The sequence below is a fragment of the Protopterus annectens genome, chromosome 6.part1 (assembly GCF_019279795.1).
Source record: "Protopterus annectens isolate FY-2018-M chromosome 6.part1, PAN1.0, whole genome shotgun sequence".
Classification (NCBI taxonomy): domain Eukaryota; kingdom Metazoa; phylum Chordata; order Ceratodontiformes; family Protopteridae; genus Protopterus; species Protopterus annectens.
In genome coordinates, this window is record NC_056738.1 from 314,829,209 (window position 1) to 314,848,710 (window position 19,502).

Here is a 19,502-nt window from a genome sequence, read left to right on the forward strand (position 1 = left end):
AGCTGCAATACCAGCACAAAAGTCTGAAACAGGTGCATGCTTCCTAAAATACTGGTGGTCAGCCATCTTAAAAACTGCTGTAGTGGAAGAAATGACTGTTTTTATGTGACATGTTCAAACACCCAATTCGTTACGAGCAATTGAAATGAATGAGGATGAAGATGGTTGCTGTGTAGGTCAGCCAACATGTATTCCTCACGTTGCAAAAAGAGTAAGTGCACCTTACAGCAAAGAACACACCGAACAGGCAGAGCCACCAGATCCAGAAGCAATCCTCACTAAAACTAAAGAAGTGAGGACTACAGACTTACAATTGTATCCATTCATTTTTTTGTATAATTTTTTTTATTATTCTATATATTTTTTACCATCTTACTTTCTTACACGTCAGTCATATGGTCAAAGCTTAATATGAAAAAACATGATTGCTCTATAGTATTGCTATGCTGTCTGTCTCACACAGCTCTCAGCCTCTCTTAGCTCAGAAAATCTGGACAAAACCAAAAATAATGGCGACAGAGGCCACAAAATAGGGACAGATTTTAAATATTGCTTTTATAAACTTAGAATGTTACTAGAATAATAGTTTTTTCATTAAAAAAGCCTTTTCTGAAGAACAGTAAGTCTGAACATCAAATGTTTGGTATTATTTAATGACTTTGTTTTTCAAAGATTTGGCAGACAACCACAACTTTTATTAGGAAAAGACCAAAAGTAAGAGGCAAAAATCTGGACAGTTGAGAGGTATGTGTCTCATGGTAAAATATGTTTTTATTTTGCACCATGTTGTCATTCTCAAATTTTTGAACTAGTGTTTCTGAATGGTGATGCCTCTCAGTTCTACTGGAAGTGTGAGGAGTTATTTTATTAGGTGTATAAATGTTATGTTAATTAGCTGCCAGATTCTTTGGTCAGATGTACCTTCTTTTCAAGAGCTTTTGCCAAGATTTTTGATGTATTCAAGGTGAGAAGTATGCTAAAATTAGACAAGTATATGTGAAGTAGCAGGTATATTCTTTGATGAGGCAGAGCAACCTAATCCAGGATAGGATGCTACAAAACATGCTGACATTCATAGTGCCTAAATATCTCCCTAACCTATTTGTGAACTGTGCAGATTGTGTGATATCTCCAAAATTTTACAATAACTTGCTTCTCCTTCCTGTTGGTAGCCTCTGACTAAACAAACAAACAAAAAGGCATTCCCATCGCTTTTTCTTATTATATCAGCTTTGCACACACTTACTAAGAAAATCTAAACACTTTGTGTGCTTTTATTAACTCTGATTGTTATTCAAATTTAGAGCAAATCTCTTCACATTAGAACTTGGTTATCATATCAAGTTACTGTAGGAATTAGATTCCATTTAGACTGTTACTAAATGGCTTGACCATCCTCAAAAGCATTTTGGTGAATGTTTTAAACAATAATAAACCATTAAACAAGCAGATAAAAAATATGAAGAAGAGAGGTTCAGTACTGCAATATGCCATACATTCTATTTTTAATGAAAATGTTCCAAATCAGTGTAAGCTCAAATAGGAAGCAACATTTTTTTACTAAAAAGAAATTAACTGCAAAGCATGTTACCAGTTAAACTAAGCATCTAGTCTCTGCAGTTTATTACAGCAACTAACTCCTAAGAGCTTTTTATCTTCGGACTTGCATGCTACAAATTGTAAATGAAAAATACAACCTAGTCTCTTAGCTCTGAAACTGACTAGTCATTCTGTTACTGTCATCATATTCTGTAAAACGAACACCTAATAAACAGAATAATCTGACTGTGTGTATTCATAGTTTTAATCATCTCTAGTTCCTGAGTAGAAATTACTGAGAGCACATTATGAGTAAGACAAAAAAAAAAAACTTAATTTACATTTTAGACTTAGTGGAACTTACATATATGCAGTGTATGCATCAATGGATACTTGCTGTTTATTATGCATTCATTATTATTCAGTGGATTGCATACCTTGGGCTCCAGGTCAAAGAAACAGTAGTACTTAAAGCGGAGAGATAGTTTGTCATTCTCTTTAAAACCTTGTGTCAACAGAGAGCGGGATGAGTCCAGCCATCTACACAAAAGTGGGAAGATAAGAAAAGTAGAAAATAAATCAGACCTTGGTATTCAGTCTTAATCTCACTCACATAGACAAGAAGCATTGTTCTGTAATGCCAGTGTTTCATTTTATTATTCTGCTACCATCCATTAACACTCCCTTGTTCGATTACCCCATTTGTTACTCCATGGGGTAAGAGATGATCACAGAAGTCTATTGTCTAGGCATACATTTCTTGTAGTAGCCCTAACTCCTTGGTGACTGACATGTGCACTCACATATGTGAGTAGCTGCTATGCCTTCCTCTATTAGTGTAAATGTTCCCCACCACTCCCCATAAAAGCTATCATGGGAACACAGACTGGCAGAGGTAAGCACACATCTCCAACCCATACACTACATTCTATGCACCTCTTCTCTAGTAGGTGCCAGCAATGCCAGACCATCTCACTCCATCCATGATGGGTCAGATGACACACTTCCTCCTCCACCAGGCTACTTCACAATCTAAGCAGCTAATAGACCTGATCTCAAGTCACCTGAATTATAGTCAGGGCTTCATTCCTGCATGCCATGGAGCTGCGTAAACTTCAGGAGAATTTTGGATAGATGAAAAATCTGTTATTCAATGCATCTTATGTGATGGTGACAGAAAAAAAGTAAATAAAAATAAACCCATTAACTCTAGTCAGAAGCCAAGGAGTTTAAATGCATAGGTGTTTGGCATAATGTAATGATCACTTTCTTCTTTAACACTAAGTTTATAAATTCATAAGTGGGGATTACTGAGTTCTTCGTGAAAGCCTTCAAGGAACTCAGCCTCTATAAAACAAGTACTGTAAGCATATGCATCAACGTAATTATCAGGATTTTTCATAAAAACCTCATAATTCTCAGATTTATAATTATGTAAATGCAGTTTGTTTAAATAAATTGGAATATATTGTGTAATGAACAATCTTTTTAGCTTGGTCTTATTAAAGTTTATACAACACTTTAGATTGTTATGGTGATGCATTTTAGTATCAAAATTAGTTTGTAAATTTAATTATTCTAATAACCAAACCAAAAAGAATGTAGTAATGTAGGGCTGCGTTAATAACCAAAAAAGGTCTGCACTAAAAGAAAAGTCCACAGCAGCTCCCAGAAGCAAGGGTGTAGTCATTTGAACCACAACAAACAGCTTTTAATAGATTTCCAAAAGATCAAAAGAACTTCTGGCAAAAAATACAGCAAAGAATATGCCAAAAGATCAATATGTTAAGCGTTTTCTTCCTAGTAATGTTCCATGAACTTTATCTGAACTCAGATAATTAGAGTTCAAACACCTTGTCTTTGCATCTATACACATTCTCCTTCATTGATTGTTTTTTTTTTTTTTTTGTAGAAAACCATCTCTTTTTTAATTTAATAATTCTCCATAATTTTATCATGTATGAATTAAAATCCTAATATTAACTTCCCTTAAAAATAGTGATAATGCACAGTATAAAGATGTAGTTTTTATAACTCTATTCATAAACTAAGTTGATAAATATATAAAATAATTTCTATACAGCAAAGGAGATCATACCTAGTCAAGTGCAGAAGATTCTCCCTGTGGTGCCAACACAGGAACCTACTTAGTAAACAGTTGAAAGTACTACAGTTCTTCAATATTTATTTGAGCTTTTCTCCACAGGCCTAGATTACACCTCAATAAAAACAGACCTGCCATTTCTACTTGTCTGATTCTAGAACCCTTCTGGCTTCTAGACCATCAGTCAAGCAATTTTTTGAAAGGCATCCTGCCACTTAGGCCTCCTAGGTGGACAGCGGTATTAGCATAGGATCTTAACTTTATGTTAGAAGTACTGACTCAACCAATTTGTGAGCCAACAGCTACACCTTCCCTAAACGTTCTCTTCTGAAAGGCATTATTTCTGAAAGTAGCCACTTCAGCCAAAAGGGTGTCTGAACCCCAAGCCTACATGTGCAAACAACCGTTCCTTATCATTCACAAAGACTACACTATCCCCTTCCTTTTTACCCAAAGTCATAACAGAAGTAGCCATGACTAGGCTATTCAACTACCAACTAGTCCTTTGCAAAACCTTCAGAATAAAACAGAAAAGATCTGCATTCCTTAGATGTTCACGGGCCATTCAGGTATTAATTGGACAGGGCTAAGGGCTTTAGAAACTCTATTCAATTGTTTGTAGCTTTTTCTGAAAATAAGAAAGGGTTACCTGTCAGAAATTATTTCCAAGTCGATAGCTCATGGTATCATTTTCTGATATAAAACTCATGGTAAGCCAGCATGAGGAAATATCAGATCAGACTCTGGCAGGGCCTTAGCTACTTCTATAGCTTTCTTGGAAGGGGGTTAGTGCTCAGGATGTATCTGAGACAGCCACATGATTCTCAGTCTACATATAGCCCAAACATTGCAGATTCGACCCAATTTTTAGTACAGGAGCAGGACTTGCTTCACTCATTATGAAAGGCATGCTTACTCCTCAACAGCTATGTAGCCACCCCCAAGTTTGTTTGGGATCAGCTGTGAGAATCTGCCCTAATGTAAAGACTGTTTCAGTGACCCAAATAAAGTACATTGTAAGGATGTGTTACCAGCTTGCTATAATTATAAAATGTTGGTGTGTGGTCACTATTACAGTCCTGGCCACTCATTTGCTTCCCTCCCTTTACTGAATCCAAGTGCTAGCCACATCCTTGTCTCCCTCCTTTGTTTCTGACTGTTGATAAAAATCAACCCTTTACCCATCCACCCAAATGGCCTTTATTTTCCACAAAAGCAAGAGATTTATAGGGTTGAGGGGTGAGGGGAGGTAATGGTACCATCATACCAGTCCGGGAATGGGAATGTTTGTCTTTCAAGACCTGTCTGCTTTCACACTGCATGCCTTGTCCATGCTGTATGGTTCAGCATGCAGTGGGTCATAGTATGGATGTGTTGGGACATAAAACCTTAGAAGGCCCTTCTCCTTTGGCAACAAAGAGTTCTATGTGATCTCCAGTGTCCATCAGAAATTTTAACATGGATAGTACAATCCCACCTTCGCCTCTGATAAACGTGAGATGGCATTCCTTCATCAATCCTTTCCCTCAGATTACCAGCTGCTACAGATCCTGGGCTGCCAATCAGCTCCAGCTTGTCTCAATTATAGTCAGGGTTTTATCCCTTTATGTCATAGTATTGGATCATTACTGTACGTCTGTGAAATGTCATTGTTTTTACTGTGGCAGAAAAAGTGGACAAGAATATGAAAAATAAACAATTACTGCAGTGGTGTTGCTGCAGTAGCATTGTCACCTCACAGTAAGACATCCTGTTCGATTCTCAGCAAAAATCTTCTGTGTGTCGACATGCATGAATGGGAGTACCTTCATTGAAGGTTGTGTGTCAGGGCTGGCAACTCGACACGTAAAAATCTACTACCAATCATTAGCAGACCGGAGTTCCGCTGTGGCGACCCCTAACCGGGAAAAGCCGAAAGACACAATAACAAGTGCAGGCAAGAAACAAAGTTATGTTAAGCTTATAGTAGTAAGAAGGTTAAGAGACTATATGTAAAGGTGGTTTTAAGTGTTGGTATCGTAAGGATAAGCCACATGCAATGAAAAGAGAAAACAAAAGAATGAGATTGTAGTGTAGGTATTATCGGTAAAACATGATGACTAAGGAAATGCAGTGAATGTAGGAAAAGTAATACAGTTGTAGAGGGTGGATAAGGAATGACAGCGGTGAATAAAAAAGGAACTTGCAATAAAAAATGAAGCCAGAGGAGCTCAGATGGTTAAGAAATTATGATGTAGTGCAGTGGGAGAAGGGAACTAATGCTACTGAGACAGGGCAGTTAAAGGAATTAAATGCTAAAAGAAAAAGGGAGTCAAAAGCATACATAAAAATGATTGCAACCCCAGTTCCATGGCATAAAGGGATGGAACCCTGACCAAGAGCCATCCAACCTGAGTTCAACTAGAGGCTCAATCAGAGGAGGAGCTAGGAAGGTGTGGGCAGGAAGGAGCAACTTCTATCAACTTGCCCACTCTGTGAGGGAGGAAGTCTCTGCCCACAATCAGAGATATCCTTTATGATGAGGATGGTACCATAATAATGAAGCAGATTACCATTAGTATTTTGGCATTGAATGGAGGGAGACCACAGCTAGTTGATATGATGTGTGGTATTGTGTGTGAAGTCAGTACCACTGTTCAGTTAGGACATACCAAAAATCCACTGGCATACAAGCTAGCTTATGATAGGTGACACTCTGACATGCCATTCCTTCTCAGTCTACCACTGCTACAATCCCAGCCCTAAAAGGGATAGTACCAGAGAGGGTAATATAAAAGCAGACCCATAGGGCCAAACCTACAGAAAACAGCTGATGATTAGCTGGTGGGGGGGTGCACACAAAGGAGACCAAATAAAATTAAAGAAAAAAATGAATATCATTCAGACCTACAGAACCAAATATGTAGTTCAGCTGAATCACTAGTTGCATGCACTGCTTTGTCTCATTCAGTCCTACAACACACCAGTCATGCTGTTTTCAGCTTTATACCTGCAGAACTAGTTGTGTGCACTGCTTTGTCTCATTCACTCCTACAACAGCAGTCATGCTGTTTGCTGCTTTATACCTGCAGCACTAGTTGTGTGCACTGCTTTGTCTCATTCATTCCTGCAGCACCAGTCATGCTGTTTGCTGCTTTATACCTGTATCACTAGTTGTGTGCACTGCTTTGTCTCATTCAGTCCTACAACACCAGTCATGCTGTTTGCTGCTTTATACCCGCAGCACTAGTTGTGTGCACTGCTTTGCTCATTCATTCCTACAACACCAGTCATGCTGTTTGCAGCTTTATACGTGCAGCACTAGTTGTGTGCACTGCTTTGTCTCATTCATTCCTACAACACCAGTCATGCTGTTTGCTGCTTTATACCCGCAGCACTAGTTGTGTGCACTGCTTTGTCTCATTCACTCTTACAACACCAGTCATGCTGTTTGCAGCTGTATACCTGCATCACTAGTAGTGAGCACTGCTTTGTCTCATTCTGTCCTACAACACCAGTCATGCTGTTTGCAGCTTTTTACTGCAGCACTAGTTGTGTGCACTGCTTTCTCTTATTCAGTCCTACAACACCAGTCATGCTGTTTGCTGCTTTATACCTGCAGCACTAGTTGTGTGCACTGCTTTGTCTCATTCAGTCCTACAACACCAGTCATGCTGTTTGCTCCTTTATACCTGCAGCACTAGTTGTGTGCACTGCTTTGTCTCATTCAGTCCTACAACACCAATCATGCTGTTTGCTTCTTTATACCTGCAGCACTAGTTTTGTGCACTGCTTTGTCTCATTCAGTCCTACAACACCAGTCATGCTGTTTGCATCTTTATACCAGCAGCACTAGTTGTGTGCACTGCTTTGTCTCATTCAGTCCTACAACACCAGTCATGCTGTTTGCTGCTTTATACCAGCAGCACTAGTTGTGTGCACTGCTTTGTCTCATTCAGTCCTACAACACCAATCATGCTGTTTGCTTCTTTATACCTGCAGCACTAGTTGTGTGCACTGCTTTGTCTCATTCAGTCCTACACCAGTCATGCTGTTTGCTGCTTTATTCCTGCAGCAATAGTTGTGTGCACTGCTTTGTCTCATTCAGTCCTACAACACCTAGTCATGCTGTTTGCAGCTTTATTTTTGCAGCACTAGTTGTGTGCACTGCTTTGTCTCATTCAGTCCTACAACACCATTCATGCTGTTTGCTGCTTTATTTCTGCAGCACTAGTTGTGTGCACTGCTTTGTCTCATTCATTGCTACAACACCAGTCATGCTGTTTGCTGCTTTATTTCTGCAGCACTAGTTGTGTGCACTGCTTTGTCTCATTCAGTCCTACACCAGTCATGCTGTTTGCTGCTTTATTCCTGCAGCACTAGTTGTGTGCACTGCTTTGTCCCATTCAGTCCTACAACACCAGTCATGATGTTTGCTGCTTTATACCAGCAGCACTGGTTGTGTGCACTGCTTTGTCTCATTCAGTCCTACACCAGTCATGGTGTTTGCAGCTTTATACCAGCAGCACTAGTTGTGTGCACTGCTTTTTCTCATTCAGTCCTACACCAGTCATGCTGTTTGCAGCTTTATTCTTGCAGCACTAGTTGTGTGCACTGCTTTGTCTCATTCAGTCCTACAACACCAGTCATGCTGTTTGCTGCTTTATACCAGCAGCACTAGTTGTGTGCACTGCTTTGTCTCATTCAGTCCTACAACACCAGTCATGCTGTTTGCTTCTTTATACCTGCAGCACTAGTTGTGTGCACTGCTTTGTTTCATTCACTCTTACAACACCAGTCATGTTGTTTGCAGCTTTATACCAGCAGCACTAGTGTGCACTGCTTTGTCTCATTCATTCCTACAACACCAGTCATGCTGTTTGCTGCTGTATACTAGTTGAGTGCAAAGTTTTGGCTCATTCAGTTCTACAGATTGTCCAAGACAGACCATGTTCAAATAACACACATCATGACAACTGGAGGATGTTATCCATAAGCATGAACAATGCAAAATTATATGTTTAAAGCACCAAATACCAAATATTACTGTTTTCAAAAGTGGCAGTGAACAAAAAGCTGAATGATGCCCACTGTGCATAATCAAACAATTGGCTAACAGACATATGCAATCACATTCATAAAAAATGCAATCCCATAATTCAAGGTAAGAAGATGAATCAACCTGTCATATAATCAAGTCTATGGCTTCAATAATGTATTCTTCATAGCATGATTAAGTGACGTGCAAAAATGAATCATATTACAGTGTGCTCAGCCTTTGAGGTGTCCTTGTGCAATTTTTTTCATGATGCACTCAGGAATGTAGAGAAACATATGACAGAGCAATCAAATTCCAGATTATACAGTGACGCTATCTTGTCTGTATGATCAATGGCTGTACACCAGCAGAATAAGTAAAGTAAAGAAAACCTGCATCACACAATGATGTACAGTATCATTCTGAAAGCTTGGTTTCCTTCTATGACCTAGATATCATAATTTAACACAAATGTATTTTACATACTGCTTACATAATGAGCATTACCTGTGAAGTTCAACAGAAAAATGTAATGTCTCTTTGGGATATGGAAACTTTTGTGGATAGTGACCTCACTTTTGACCAACATGTGTCCAATATTGTAAGTAAGTCTTTCTATATTGCGCAGCTTATAAACAAAGGGATTGTGTCTAAATCTAGTGATGTCATTGACCCCCTCTACTCTGTTCTCATTAGGTCAGTCGATGATTATAATACTCCCTTTGGCATGTATCTGCCCAGACACATACAATAAGTGGAACACCCACAGAGATGCCTTACTAAAATATTATAATGCCTAAAGAACATGTCCTATATGGTTCATCTCAAAGCCTTATCACTGTACTTGGTAACCTACACATTGCTAAGACCTGAGTCTGGCATATAAGGCATCCTCTGACCCATTACTGATGGATTTACTATACAACAGCAAGTCAAATGGCATCAGAAATACTCAGCCTAGGGATTTAAACTTCTTCTGCAAAATCAACTGAGCAGTTTGGAGGGACAAGTATATCTCACAGAGGCTACCACTGCTCTGCAACAGACTCCTCATTCACATAAAACAATAAAACAAAGTTCATCCCTGTCCATATTCAAGTACCACGTGGATCTATGGATAAGAAACATAAAATTGACCCCAGGACTGCTACCCCCATACTACTACTGGGCAAAGGCAGGTTTCAACATGCTCTATCCCATGCATGGGTCCCCTCAAATTATCTATGGTATGCTCCCAGTTATTTTCAATAATATATAATTATCAACCATGAAATAGGTAAGACTAATATCTAACCAAATGGGATAGGTCCATTGTAACACAAAAAGGGAAACTGGTTAAGCTTAAAATGGCCTGCAATCAAAGCTAGCCTAGTACTTACCAATGAACCTATGAACCTATAAATGTTAATACCATGGACCACCAATGGCAACTGTTTAGTGTCAGTCATTACTGCATGACTGTGAAGAATACAAAGGACATGCTCCTATAACTACTGCCTTGGTGTCTATGAGGAATTCTACAACAAACAATCCTCTTATTATTGTAGGACCTTGTTATTCCAAACGTAGTATTAACACCACTTAAAAATAATGTGGTTCCATAAGATTCGCTGGTAATGTTCATGATACTATACTGTAAATTTATGTTTGTTTGTGTCTTTCGGCTTTTCCCGATTAGAGGTCGCCACAGCGGAACTCCAGTCTGCTAATGATTGGTAGTTGATTTTTACGTGCCGAGTTACCGGCTCTGACGCACAACCTTCAACGAAGGTACGCCCATTCACGCATGTCTCCACGCAGAAGACGCTCTAGCTGAGAATCGAACCAGAGAGCGTCTTACTGTGAGGCGACAACGCTACCGCAGTAAGGCAAAAATATTAGCAGTGAACAGTGATACGCCATAAACACTTAACAGATGTAGATGATTTATTTAGAATCAGCACTCATTGCATTATCAAAATGGATTAGTGCAATTTTATATAAGTGAACATTACATTTTGAATGCTATAACTATTTCTTAATGGGGATTTTGTGCACAGAGCACAGGTTCTGAATGAAGCACTGTAGAGTAAAGAAACACCTGGAAAAAAAACATGAGGAAGAACACTTACATTTTTCTGTCTGAGAAAAACAAGAGCTGTTGGGAAGCTGATAGTGATTTAAGACAGTACACCAGCTGTATGGGGCTATACTTAGGTTCATGCTTAGCTAACTGCCCTTGCGAGCCATTTTAAGCCTAGCCAATTAAGACAGTACACCAGCTGTAAGGGGCTATACTTAGGTTCATGCTAAGCTAACTGCCCTTGCGAGCCATTTTAAGCCTAGCCAATTATCCCTTGTGAGACTCAAACCCTGCACCTTCTGTTTGTAAGGCAAACACCTTAACCATTAGGCCACCCTCCCAACCTTTAAAAAGCACTTTATGTTGTTTTATTATTCCATGTGATTTTTTTTGGGAAGATCTTACATTTTTTACTGTTTGTATTCAATAAAATCATGTAATTTTATAAACTGGTGATCTCTTTTAGCATTTCTGGGTGCAGTGGGCATATTTTGGTATATTTGTTATACCAAAAGCCCTGAGTTTATACCTTTCACTACCTGCAAAAAGGGCACTTGTCTGAATTTTTTTTCAAAGAACTTAAGGGGCAGCACTTATGTGGTGTGTGCAGTGAGTACAACTTTTTTTAAGTCTATCCCACCTAAAGGGAAAGCAATCCTGTGGTGTGTGCTTGGAGCTTTCATGTGGATTACATCTGTGTTTGCCTTTTTTGCCAAAATGGTAACATTGTAGCAACTGCTACAGACCACTTCTGCTGTAGTTGACAGTATGGTATTGGTTGACAAAGCTACAACAATGCCATAAACTGGCACCCATGATACAACTGACCAGAGAAAAAGACCTCATGGAATACATGGTAGCCTTCAGGGAACCCATCAGGAGTGCTGGGACCTTAGAGACTGGGTCAGAATTCTCTCAGCCCATCTGACTGTGGAACATTTAAAAGTCTTTATAGACACAGAAGGGACTAAATATCAGAGCTGTGAGAAAAGCAAAAAGGCATTCTTAGCCAGGGCTGGTTTTACTTCTGAGATACAAGCTCAGAAGTTTCATAACTGGACTCACACCTCTCAACTGTCCAGATTCTCAAAGAATTTCTAGATTTTTGCCTCATATTTTTGGTCTGTTGCTCATAAAATTTGTGGTTTATTAGCAGTCACTAAAAATAGTACACATTTGTGTTTCCGACTTTATATCCCTCAAAAATGCAAGTTAACACAAAACCTTTACTCTGGCAATGTTTTTTTTTTTAAGTTTTTAAGAGCAATATTTAAAATCTTTCCTAAATTTGGGGCATTCTTCTCCCATTGTTTTGGGCTTTGTCCAGATTTCTTGTGCTGAGTATGGGAGGTATGGCTGGACATTTTCTCCTAACAAAACAGTAGGATAGCAGTTACGTGATTCAAATCCATCCATCCATCCACAATCCCCTTTTCCCCTTTTATTTTGGAAATAAATTTTGGCTGATACTTGTGGAGGATGAGAAAATCAGAAATATTGTGGGGGAACATCCTAAGTTTGTGTTCAAAAATAAGAAGAACATAAAAAGGTTACTTTGTAACAAGGATGGTTTCCCTAATAAGAATAATCAACTGAGACAAGGTAGACGTAAGTGCGGAAGATGTAAGGCATGTCAATATACTGACACTAATAATTCCTTTACACATCCCATTACTAGAATGATTTATCATTTTCAAGCTTCAGCTACCTGCAATAGTCAACATTTAGTTTACCTGGTGACGTGTCAACAGTGCCAAGCTTTTTGTGTAGGGAAAACGGACCAGCGTTTTAAAGGCAGGGTTTTAAGACACATAAGAGATATGTCACATTTAGACAACAAAAACAGCCTAGCTGGACATATTATAGCTTTTCCCACACATACATTTCATTTCCAAGTTATAAAATTTCTACCTGTGAATACAAGAAGAGGTGATGTACAGAATCACACAAAAACTTGTGAAATTAAGTGGATTATGAATCTGAAGGCACATGGATATCCAGGTTTAAATACGATGGTTCCTTTAAAACCAATATTGAAGAATAGGCATATAACTTGGTTAAATCTTAGGGGCTTGTCCCCTCTTCATTCAAACTACTGGATACATATTGATTGGATACTAGGAAGGTGTGTCTCACAGAAAAAAAAACTGATTTGTTAACATTGATATATCTAGTTCACCAAACTCAAAGTACTTTATGATCTGAAGAAAGCAACTTTGCTGTAAGAGCTTATCGTACTTTGAATCAACAACCTGGGAGTTTTGATTTTATTTACCAACGGGTTTTAATACTTCAATAAAAGGAAGACTTTTAGAATTTTATAGCCCTGATGGTGAACTCAGGTTTTTGTCTAGTTCTTTTGCCTCTTTACTGAGATGCCTCTAGCAGTTACAGATTTTCTTTGGTGTTTACTTGCTGCTATATTTCTCTAACTGCACATGGCTGATGGTAATCTGCTATTAATGGATACTAACAGAAACAACAAAGAAACAAACCCTCGCAGAGTTTCTAGGTTAGTCAGCTAACCCCTTGATACAATTTAATTTTGAAACAGAGGAAATTGAAGAAAGAGAGGAATTAGGAATAACAGAAAATTTTCAAAAAATATTTCATGAAATGGAAGACGCTGCATTTCAGGGTGGCCACGGTGGTGCAGCGGTTAGCGTTATTGCCTCACAGCAAGAGGTTCTCCAGTTCGATTCTCGGCTGGGGTGCCTTCTGTGCGGAGTCTGCATGTCCTCCCTGTGGTCATGTGGGTTTCCTCCAGGTGCTCCGGTTTCCTCCCACATCCCAAAGACATGCAGTAGGTGGATTAGACACTCTAAAATTGGCCCTAGGTGTGTGTGTGTGTGTGTGTGTGTGTGTGTGTGTGTGTGTGTGTGAGTGTGTGCCTTCTGTGGAAGGTTGGGAGCCGGGCTGGCAACTCGACACCATAAAATTTCCACTGCCAATCATGAGCAGACAAATGATCTGCTGTGGTGACCCCTAACCGGGACAAAGCCAGAAGAAGTAGAGGAAGACGCATTTTACCTGAAAAGGTTGCAATGGCAGCATTTTCACCTAGAAGCCTGCATACATCATAAGGTCATTCCACGTGGGATGAGGCTGAAATGTCTGCCTAGTTATAGTCATCCAGACTTACTTGGCAGATGGGTCGGTGTTAGCATTTTGGGGGCCCCCAGCAAAATGTCAAGTTGGGGGCCCCTAAGCACTCCTAGTCTATATATCACCCTGTCACTGCACCCTCCTAAGCAACCTTTTAGTTTCTGCTGCAAACTTTTAGGAGTAGTAAGTACAGACTGACCTGTAGCTACAACGCTCTTACAGTTCAACAGGCCTATTTACCACACGATGTTCACCCATCTCACAGACGGACATTCACACTTACTGGCATTTAGTTGTAACAGTGATACATTACATTTCTATGTGCAGGTATGGACTTAGATGAAATGGCACCCTAGGCTGACTGTTTCAGCCCACACACAAACACACACACACACACACACACACACACACACACACACACACACACACACACACACACACACACACACACACACACACACATCCTCCAGTTCTCCCCTCCATTTCCCCCATTCCTGGGCTCCCTATACCATGCACATTACTTTTTCCCCCTTTCTCACATGTTTTCTTACTCTTTAGCCTTTTCAAGGGCCATTCATGTCTTTATGCTCTGATGTGCATTTTAAAGTTGTTTTTCTTTTATTTTTACAAGGCTTTTTCATCCAGTAATGGCTTGAAAACAAATTAAGGTTAAGGAAAGAAATTCGGTGCTGCTGTTCAGCAATAGTTTTCCTTGCATTGTTTCAACACATCTTTCCTGATGAAGACAGCACAGTAATAACCATTTAGGAAATGACTCAGAAAAGCCAGGGCCCAAGAAGCCATAGGGTTATAGATGTAGTGGGGTATATTTAAAGCATTTTCCCAACCTTCTAATCCAGTGACGTCCTAAACAAAAATATGAGTAAGATAAGAATTTCAGTCTTACTTTTTTCCTTTCAGGGAAGACGTAAGTTGTGCCTAAGGCTTAATCTTGAAAGATGATACAATAGTACCTCACAATAAACTAGCAAGCCAGTTGTTGTCTGGATACATAGTTCCTATCTGAGAATGCTGCCTGCCTTCCTAACCCCCACAAAAAGACAGTCACTGCCTATGCATCCCATTATCAGCTTTATCCAAACAGGGTCAGCCTTGTTCAGGTTAAAGAGCATCATCAGAAAATTAATACATTTTTTTCTCATTTTTCCCCAACAAGCTACAGCTTTTGTGGGATCCCTACACAGTCAAGAATGATTAAGGGAGCCCCATGTATTAATTTATACCTTCTTGGGAGTGGGGACCTCCCAGACTCCATGAAGATTGAAGTGTCTGAATGTTCTGTGGTATATTTTGTGCATTACTTTTGACATATAATTACTTGTGCGATGCATTTTTATTGATATCCCAAAGAATAATGTGTGTGTCCTGGCATTATTGGGTGAATGCACAGATAAAAATCAGTGATATTTTACACACACACACACACACACACACACACACACACACACACACACACACACACACACACACACACACACACACACACACACACACACCATAGCAATACTAGTTTTGTACTTATTTCAGCAAATAACAATACATTCTGCAACATTAGTACTGCCACACCAGATCAATGAATGTTGTTTAGCAGTCGCTAAAAAGCAGCACGACTAAATCACTTTTATTTACCTGACTTTGGACTAATGCATACCTGTCACAGTCTCTGATTTCACAGACCTTCCCTGATTTTGCTCTGTTCTTTGTAAAGTTTGATGTGCTGGTAAATCATTCAAGATTACAGACAGTCAATAAATCCAGACATCAGAGTTTTATGCTTGCAGTTGTCCAAAAAAATGCACATTGGTGCAGAGGGTGTTATTCTATTCTTTTTAAGTGAATTAGAGTGATATTTAAAGCATGTTCCTGATTTTGAGCCTTTATTTTGCTATTATTTTTGGTATTGTGTTTAAATTCTTCAGCAAAGAAGTTGACTATCTGGTGTTCTACCAGTATTTATAAAAATCCCTGAAGATCAGAAGCATCAGCTCTTCTTAAAATCCAAGGTTTACCCTGAGATCAGTCTCTCTGAGCTGTGGATCTTTCTACTGCTTACTTTGCTTATGTTCATTATCACTTTTACCCTAACAATGTCATATCACTGCCCTGTGGTTAAAGAGCATAATCAGGAAATCAATACATTTTTTCCGTCATTTTCCCCAAACAGCAGTAATTTTTTGAGGTCCCCACACAGTCAAGGACGATTAAGGGGCCCCCTTGCAACCACAGATATTGCAGATACATAAAGCTGACTGTGTTGTCAGTTTTAGTGGAGAGAATTTCCACCAGCAGGATTTAACTAAACCAGGGGCACTATGTCACTGGTAAAATATGTAATGGAATTGTGAAGCCTATTATGTGATAAAACACTGTTCCTATAACCAGAGATACCTTTGAATTTTAAAGGTAATATAAAAAGAGCTATTACCCATCTGGTTTATTAAGTATACAAGATTGCTTTACTAGCTCGTTAGTTTTTACAGACATGTTACAAAATAATAAGATAACTTGCTGTGGTTGGGGGCCCCCTAGGAAAAGGGGGCCCCCAGCGACCACAGGGTTCGCTGGTGCCTAAAGCCGGCTATGCAGATGGCAGACCATCAACCTTGAAACTAGCTTTAGTTATATGTAGCTGCTGATAGACTACTTTAAACCGGAAGAGGAGCATGCAGCAGAACTAATTAAAACTAGTCAAATGGAACTAGAAAAAAATGGAACTAACAGAAGTATGTTTAACTTGAAATATTGCAACAAAGGCCCAACACCTATGATAGTAGACTAAAAATGCAAAAAAATGAAGAAGCTGTCAAGGGATTTTAGAGATTTCAAAGATGGTAACATCTTTGAATGGTGTAGAGACGATAGAAGTAACAGCAGTAAAGTTACTAATAAACATCTCTTCAACATAGCTGACTCACAGACACATACTGAATCCATTAGTTTCAGTAAGGAACCTACAAATAAGGGAATAGACTCATTAAGGAAACAAGAAACAATAAAACCCAATGGGAATACACCCAATTTTGGTAACAAGTCGATTAGAATTGAACTGGTAGCCAGTACCTCGACTGGCACTAGACCGAAAGGAGCGATTCATGCTCCTTTTTTCTATCAGTTTCCAATACCTGTGAAAGAGACTATAGGAAGGAACAACAGAACCTCGAGCCAGGAAAGGAAAAGGAAGAAAACCCAGCTATGAAATAAAAATAAAAAGGAGCATAATCCAGTGGTGAGCTTATCACAGAAAGCCTTGGATAAAACCAGAATTTAAATGTTAGAAAAAGGGCTTACCTTTATACTGTCCTTACGCTCGGACTTAAGTGAATTCATTACAGACATTATGTTGTTTGCAAGGAATGTAACTTTAAAAAGTATATTCGGAGAATGAAGGGAATCAACAGTTTAATAAGTACAAAAAAAACGAGTGTTTTTGTGCCTGTGAACAACCCACCTGTTGAGATGTTTGTTCATGTATGTAAAAATGAAGTGGGAAAACTAAGAGAAAAAAGTAGTAGTAATGGAAGTCATTTTTACAATATGACACAACAGGAAAAGGAAGCATTAATGCAACTCAAAGGTAGAGAAGATATTGTAATAAAGCCAGCTGACAAGGGTGGAGCCATCGTAGTAATGGATGCTGAATGGTATAGGCAAAAAATGCTGTTGATGCTGCAGGATGTATGCACTTACCAAGTTATAAGTAAAAGTATGCAGGGAAGGATGGCCGCACAAGCTCGAGATACCCTATATAAATTATTAATGGAGAGAAGAATAACAAAAGAACTTTTTGACTTTTTTGAGATAGCCAATCCAATGATTCAAGTTATAAGTGGGCTAGCTTAAATTCACAAGGACCCTGTGAACCCCCCACTTCGACCTATTGTGGCGGGAAGAGGATGGATGACTGAACCCTTGCCCATTTCTGTTGAAAGTACAGGCAGTTTCTTGAATAAATTGTTTGATAAGACACAAATGATGGGATCCACTGCAGAGCTGCTACTGGTGACTATGGATGATAACAACCTATTCACAGTCATTCCATATGAATATGGAATTGAAGCCATTAGAGATCTTTCTTTGAGCATGGGATACAAAGCAAATTTGATTTGATGCTTGCTTGATTTAATATTGGGCAACAACATATTTATATATGGTGATACGTGTTACCTACAAGCATGGGGAGTGTCCATGGGCACCCCGTGTGCAAACAGTTATTCTAACCTGGTACTTGCACACTGGGAGACAAGGAAGGTGCTGAATGAAACCAACCCCTGGGTCCACAATGTATTTTATTACAGATGTTTCGTGGACCATATTTTTATGCTGTGGAAGGGCAGCGAAGAGGAGTTATTATGTTTCACAGAATATCTTAATACAGCAACTGAATTTTTAAAGTTCACTGTAAACCACTCAAAGAAAGAAATAGAATTCTTAGATGTTAGCCTCTGCTATGATCTTGATCAAGGTCTAACCATTGGTATTCATAGAAAGAGTACCTGGAAAAATCACTACTTACATAGAAGTAGTATGCATCCAGGGTTTACTTTCAAAAATGTTATGGAAAATCAGATGGTTCGACTGTCAAGATTGTGTACAGAAGATGACACCTTTGATAAGGAATGTATGCTGCTATGTGAACATCTGAAAGACAGAGGCTACAGGGATAAGGAACTTACTTGAGAATCGAACCAGGTTTACTGAGCTCTACCAAAGGACGTCCATATTTTCGTAGATCAGATACATTGGTAGGAGGAAATGCAAATAATGATAGTAAACAAAAAGGAATGAACTTGCGTATAGTACAGATAGTAAGCAGATCTGTGACATTATCAAGAAATTTTAGCCGATCCTTGTGGAGGATGAGAAAATCAGAAATATTGTGGGGGTACATCCTAAGTTTGTGTTCAAAAATAAGAATAACATAAAAAGGTTACTTTGTAACAAGGATGGTTTCTCTAATAAGAATAATCAACTGAGACAAGGTGCACGTAAGTGTGGAAGATGTAAAGCATGTCATATATTGACACTAATAATTCCTTTACACATCCCATCACTAGAATGGTTTATCATTTTTGAGCTTCAGCTACCTGTAATAGTCAACATTTAGTTTACCTGGTGACCTGTCAACAGTGCCAAGCTTTTTATGTGAGGAAAATGGACCAGCATTTAAAAGACAGGGTTTTAAGATACGTAAGAGATATTTTGCATTTAGACAACAAAAACAGCCTAGCTAGACATATTATAGTTTTCCCCACACATACGTTTCGTTTCCAAGTTATAGAATTTCTACCTGTGAATACAAGAGGAGGCGATGTACAGAATCACACAGAAACTTGTGAAATTAAGTGGATTATGACTCTAAAGGCACATAGATATCCAGGTTTAAATGCAATGGTTCCTTTAAAACCAATGTTGAAGAATAGGCGCTTAACTATTGGTTAAATCTTAGGGGCTTGTCTCCAGTTCATTCAGACTACTGGATACATCTTGATTAGATACTAGGAAGGTGTGTCTCATAAAAAAAAACAAATTGATTGGTTAACATCGATATATCTAATTCACCAAACTCAAAGTATTTTATGATCTGAAGAAGGCAACTTTGCCAAAAGCACTTATCGTACTTTGAATCAACAACCTGGGAATTTTGATTTTATTTA

The 19,502-nt window shown here is 38.9% G+C and overlaps 1 protein-coding gene across 1 annotated transcript in view; it reads right to left on the reverse strand.

Annotated features, from left to right (window-relative positions):
* The window catches only part of FERMT3 (FERM domain containing kindlin 3), a 577,997-nt gene that overhangs the window by 164,289 nt on the left and 394,206 nt on the right, over positions 1–19,502 (reverse strand). Inside the window, exon 6 of the mRNA XM_044075734.1 lies at positions 1,977–2,079. Within this exon, the coding sequence (XP_043931669.1) occupies positions 1,977–2,079 (103 nt within the window). The remainder of the gene's footprint in view (positions 1–1,976; positions 2,080–19,502) is intronic.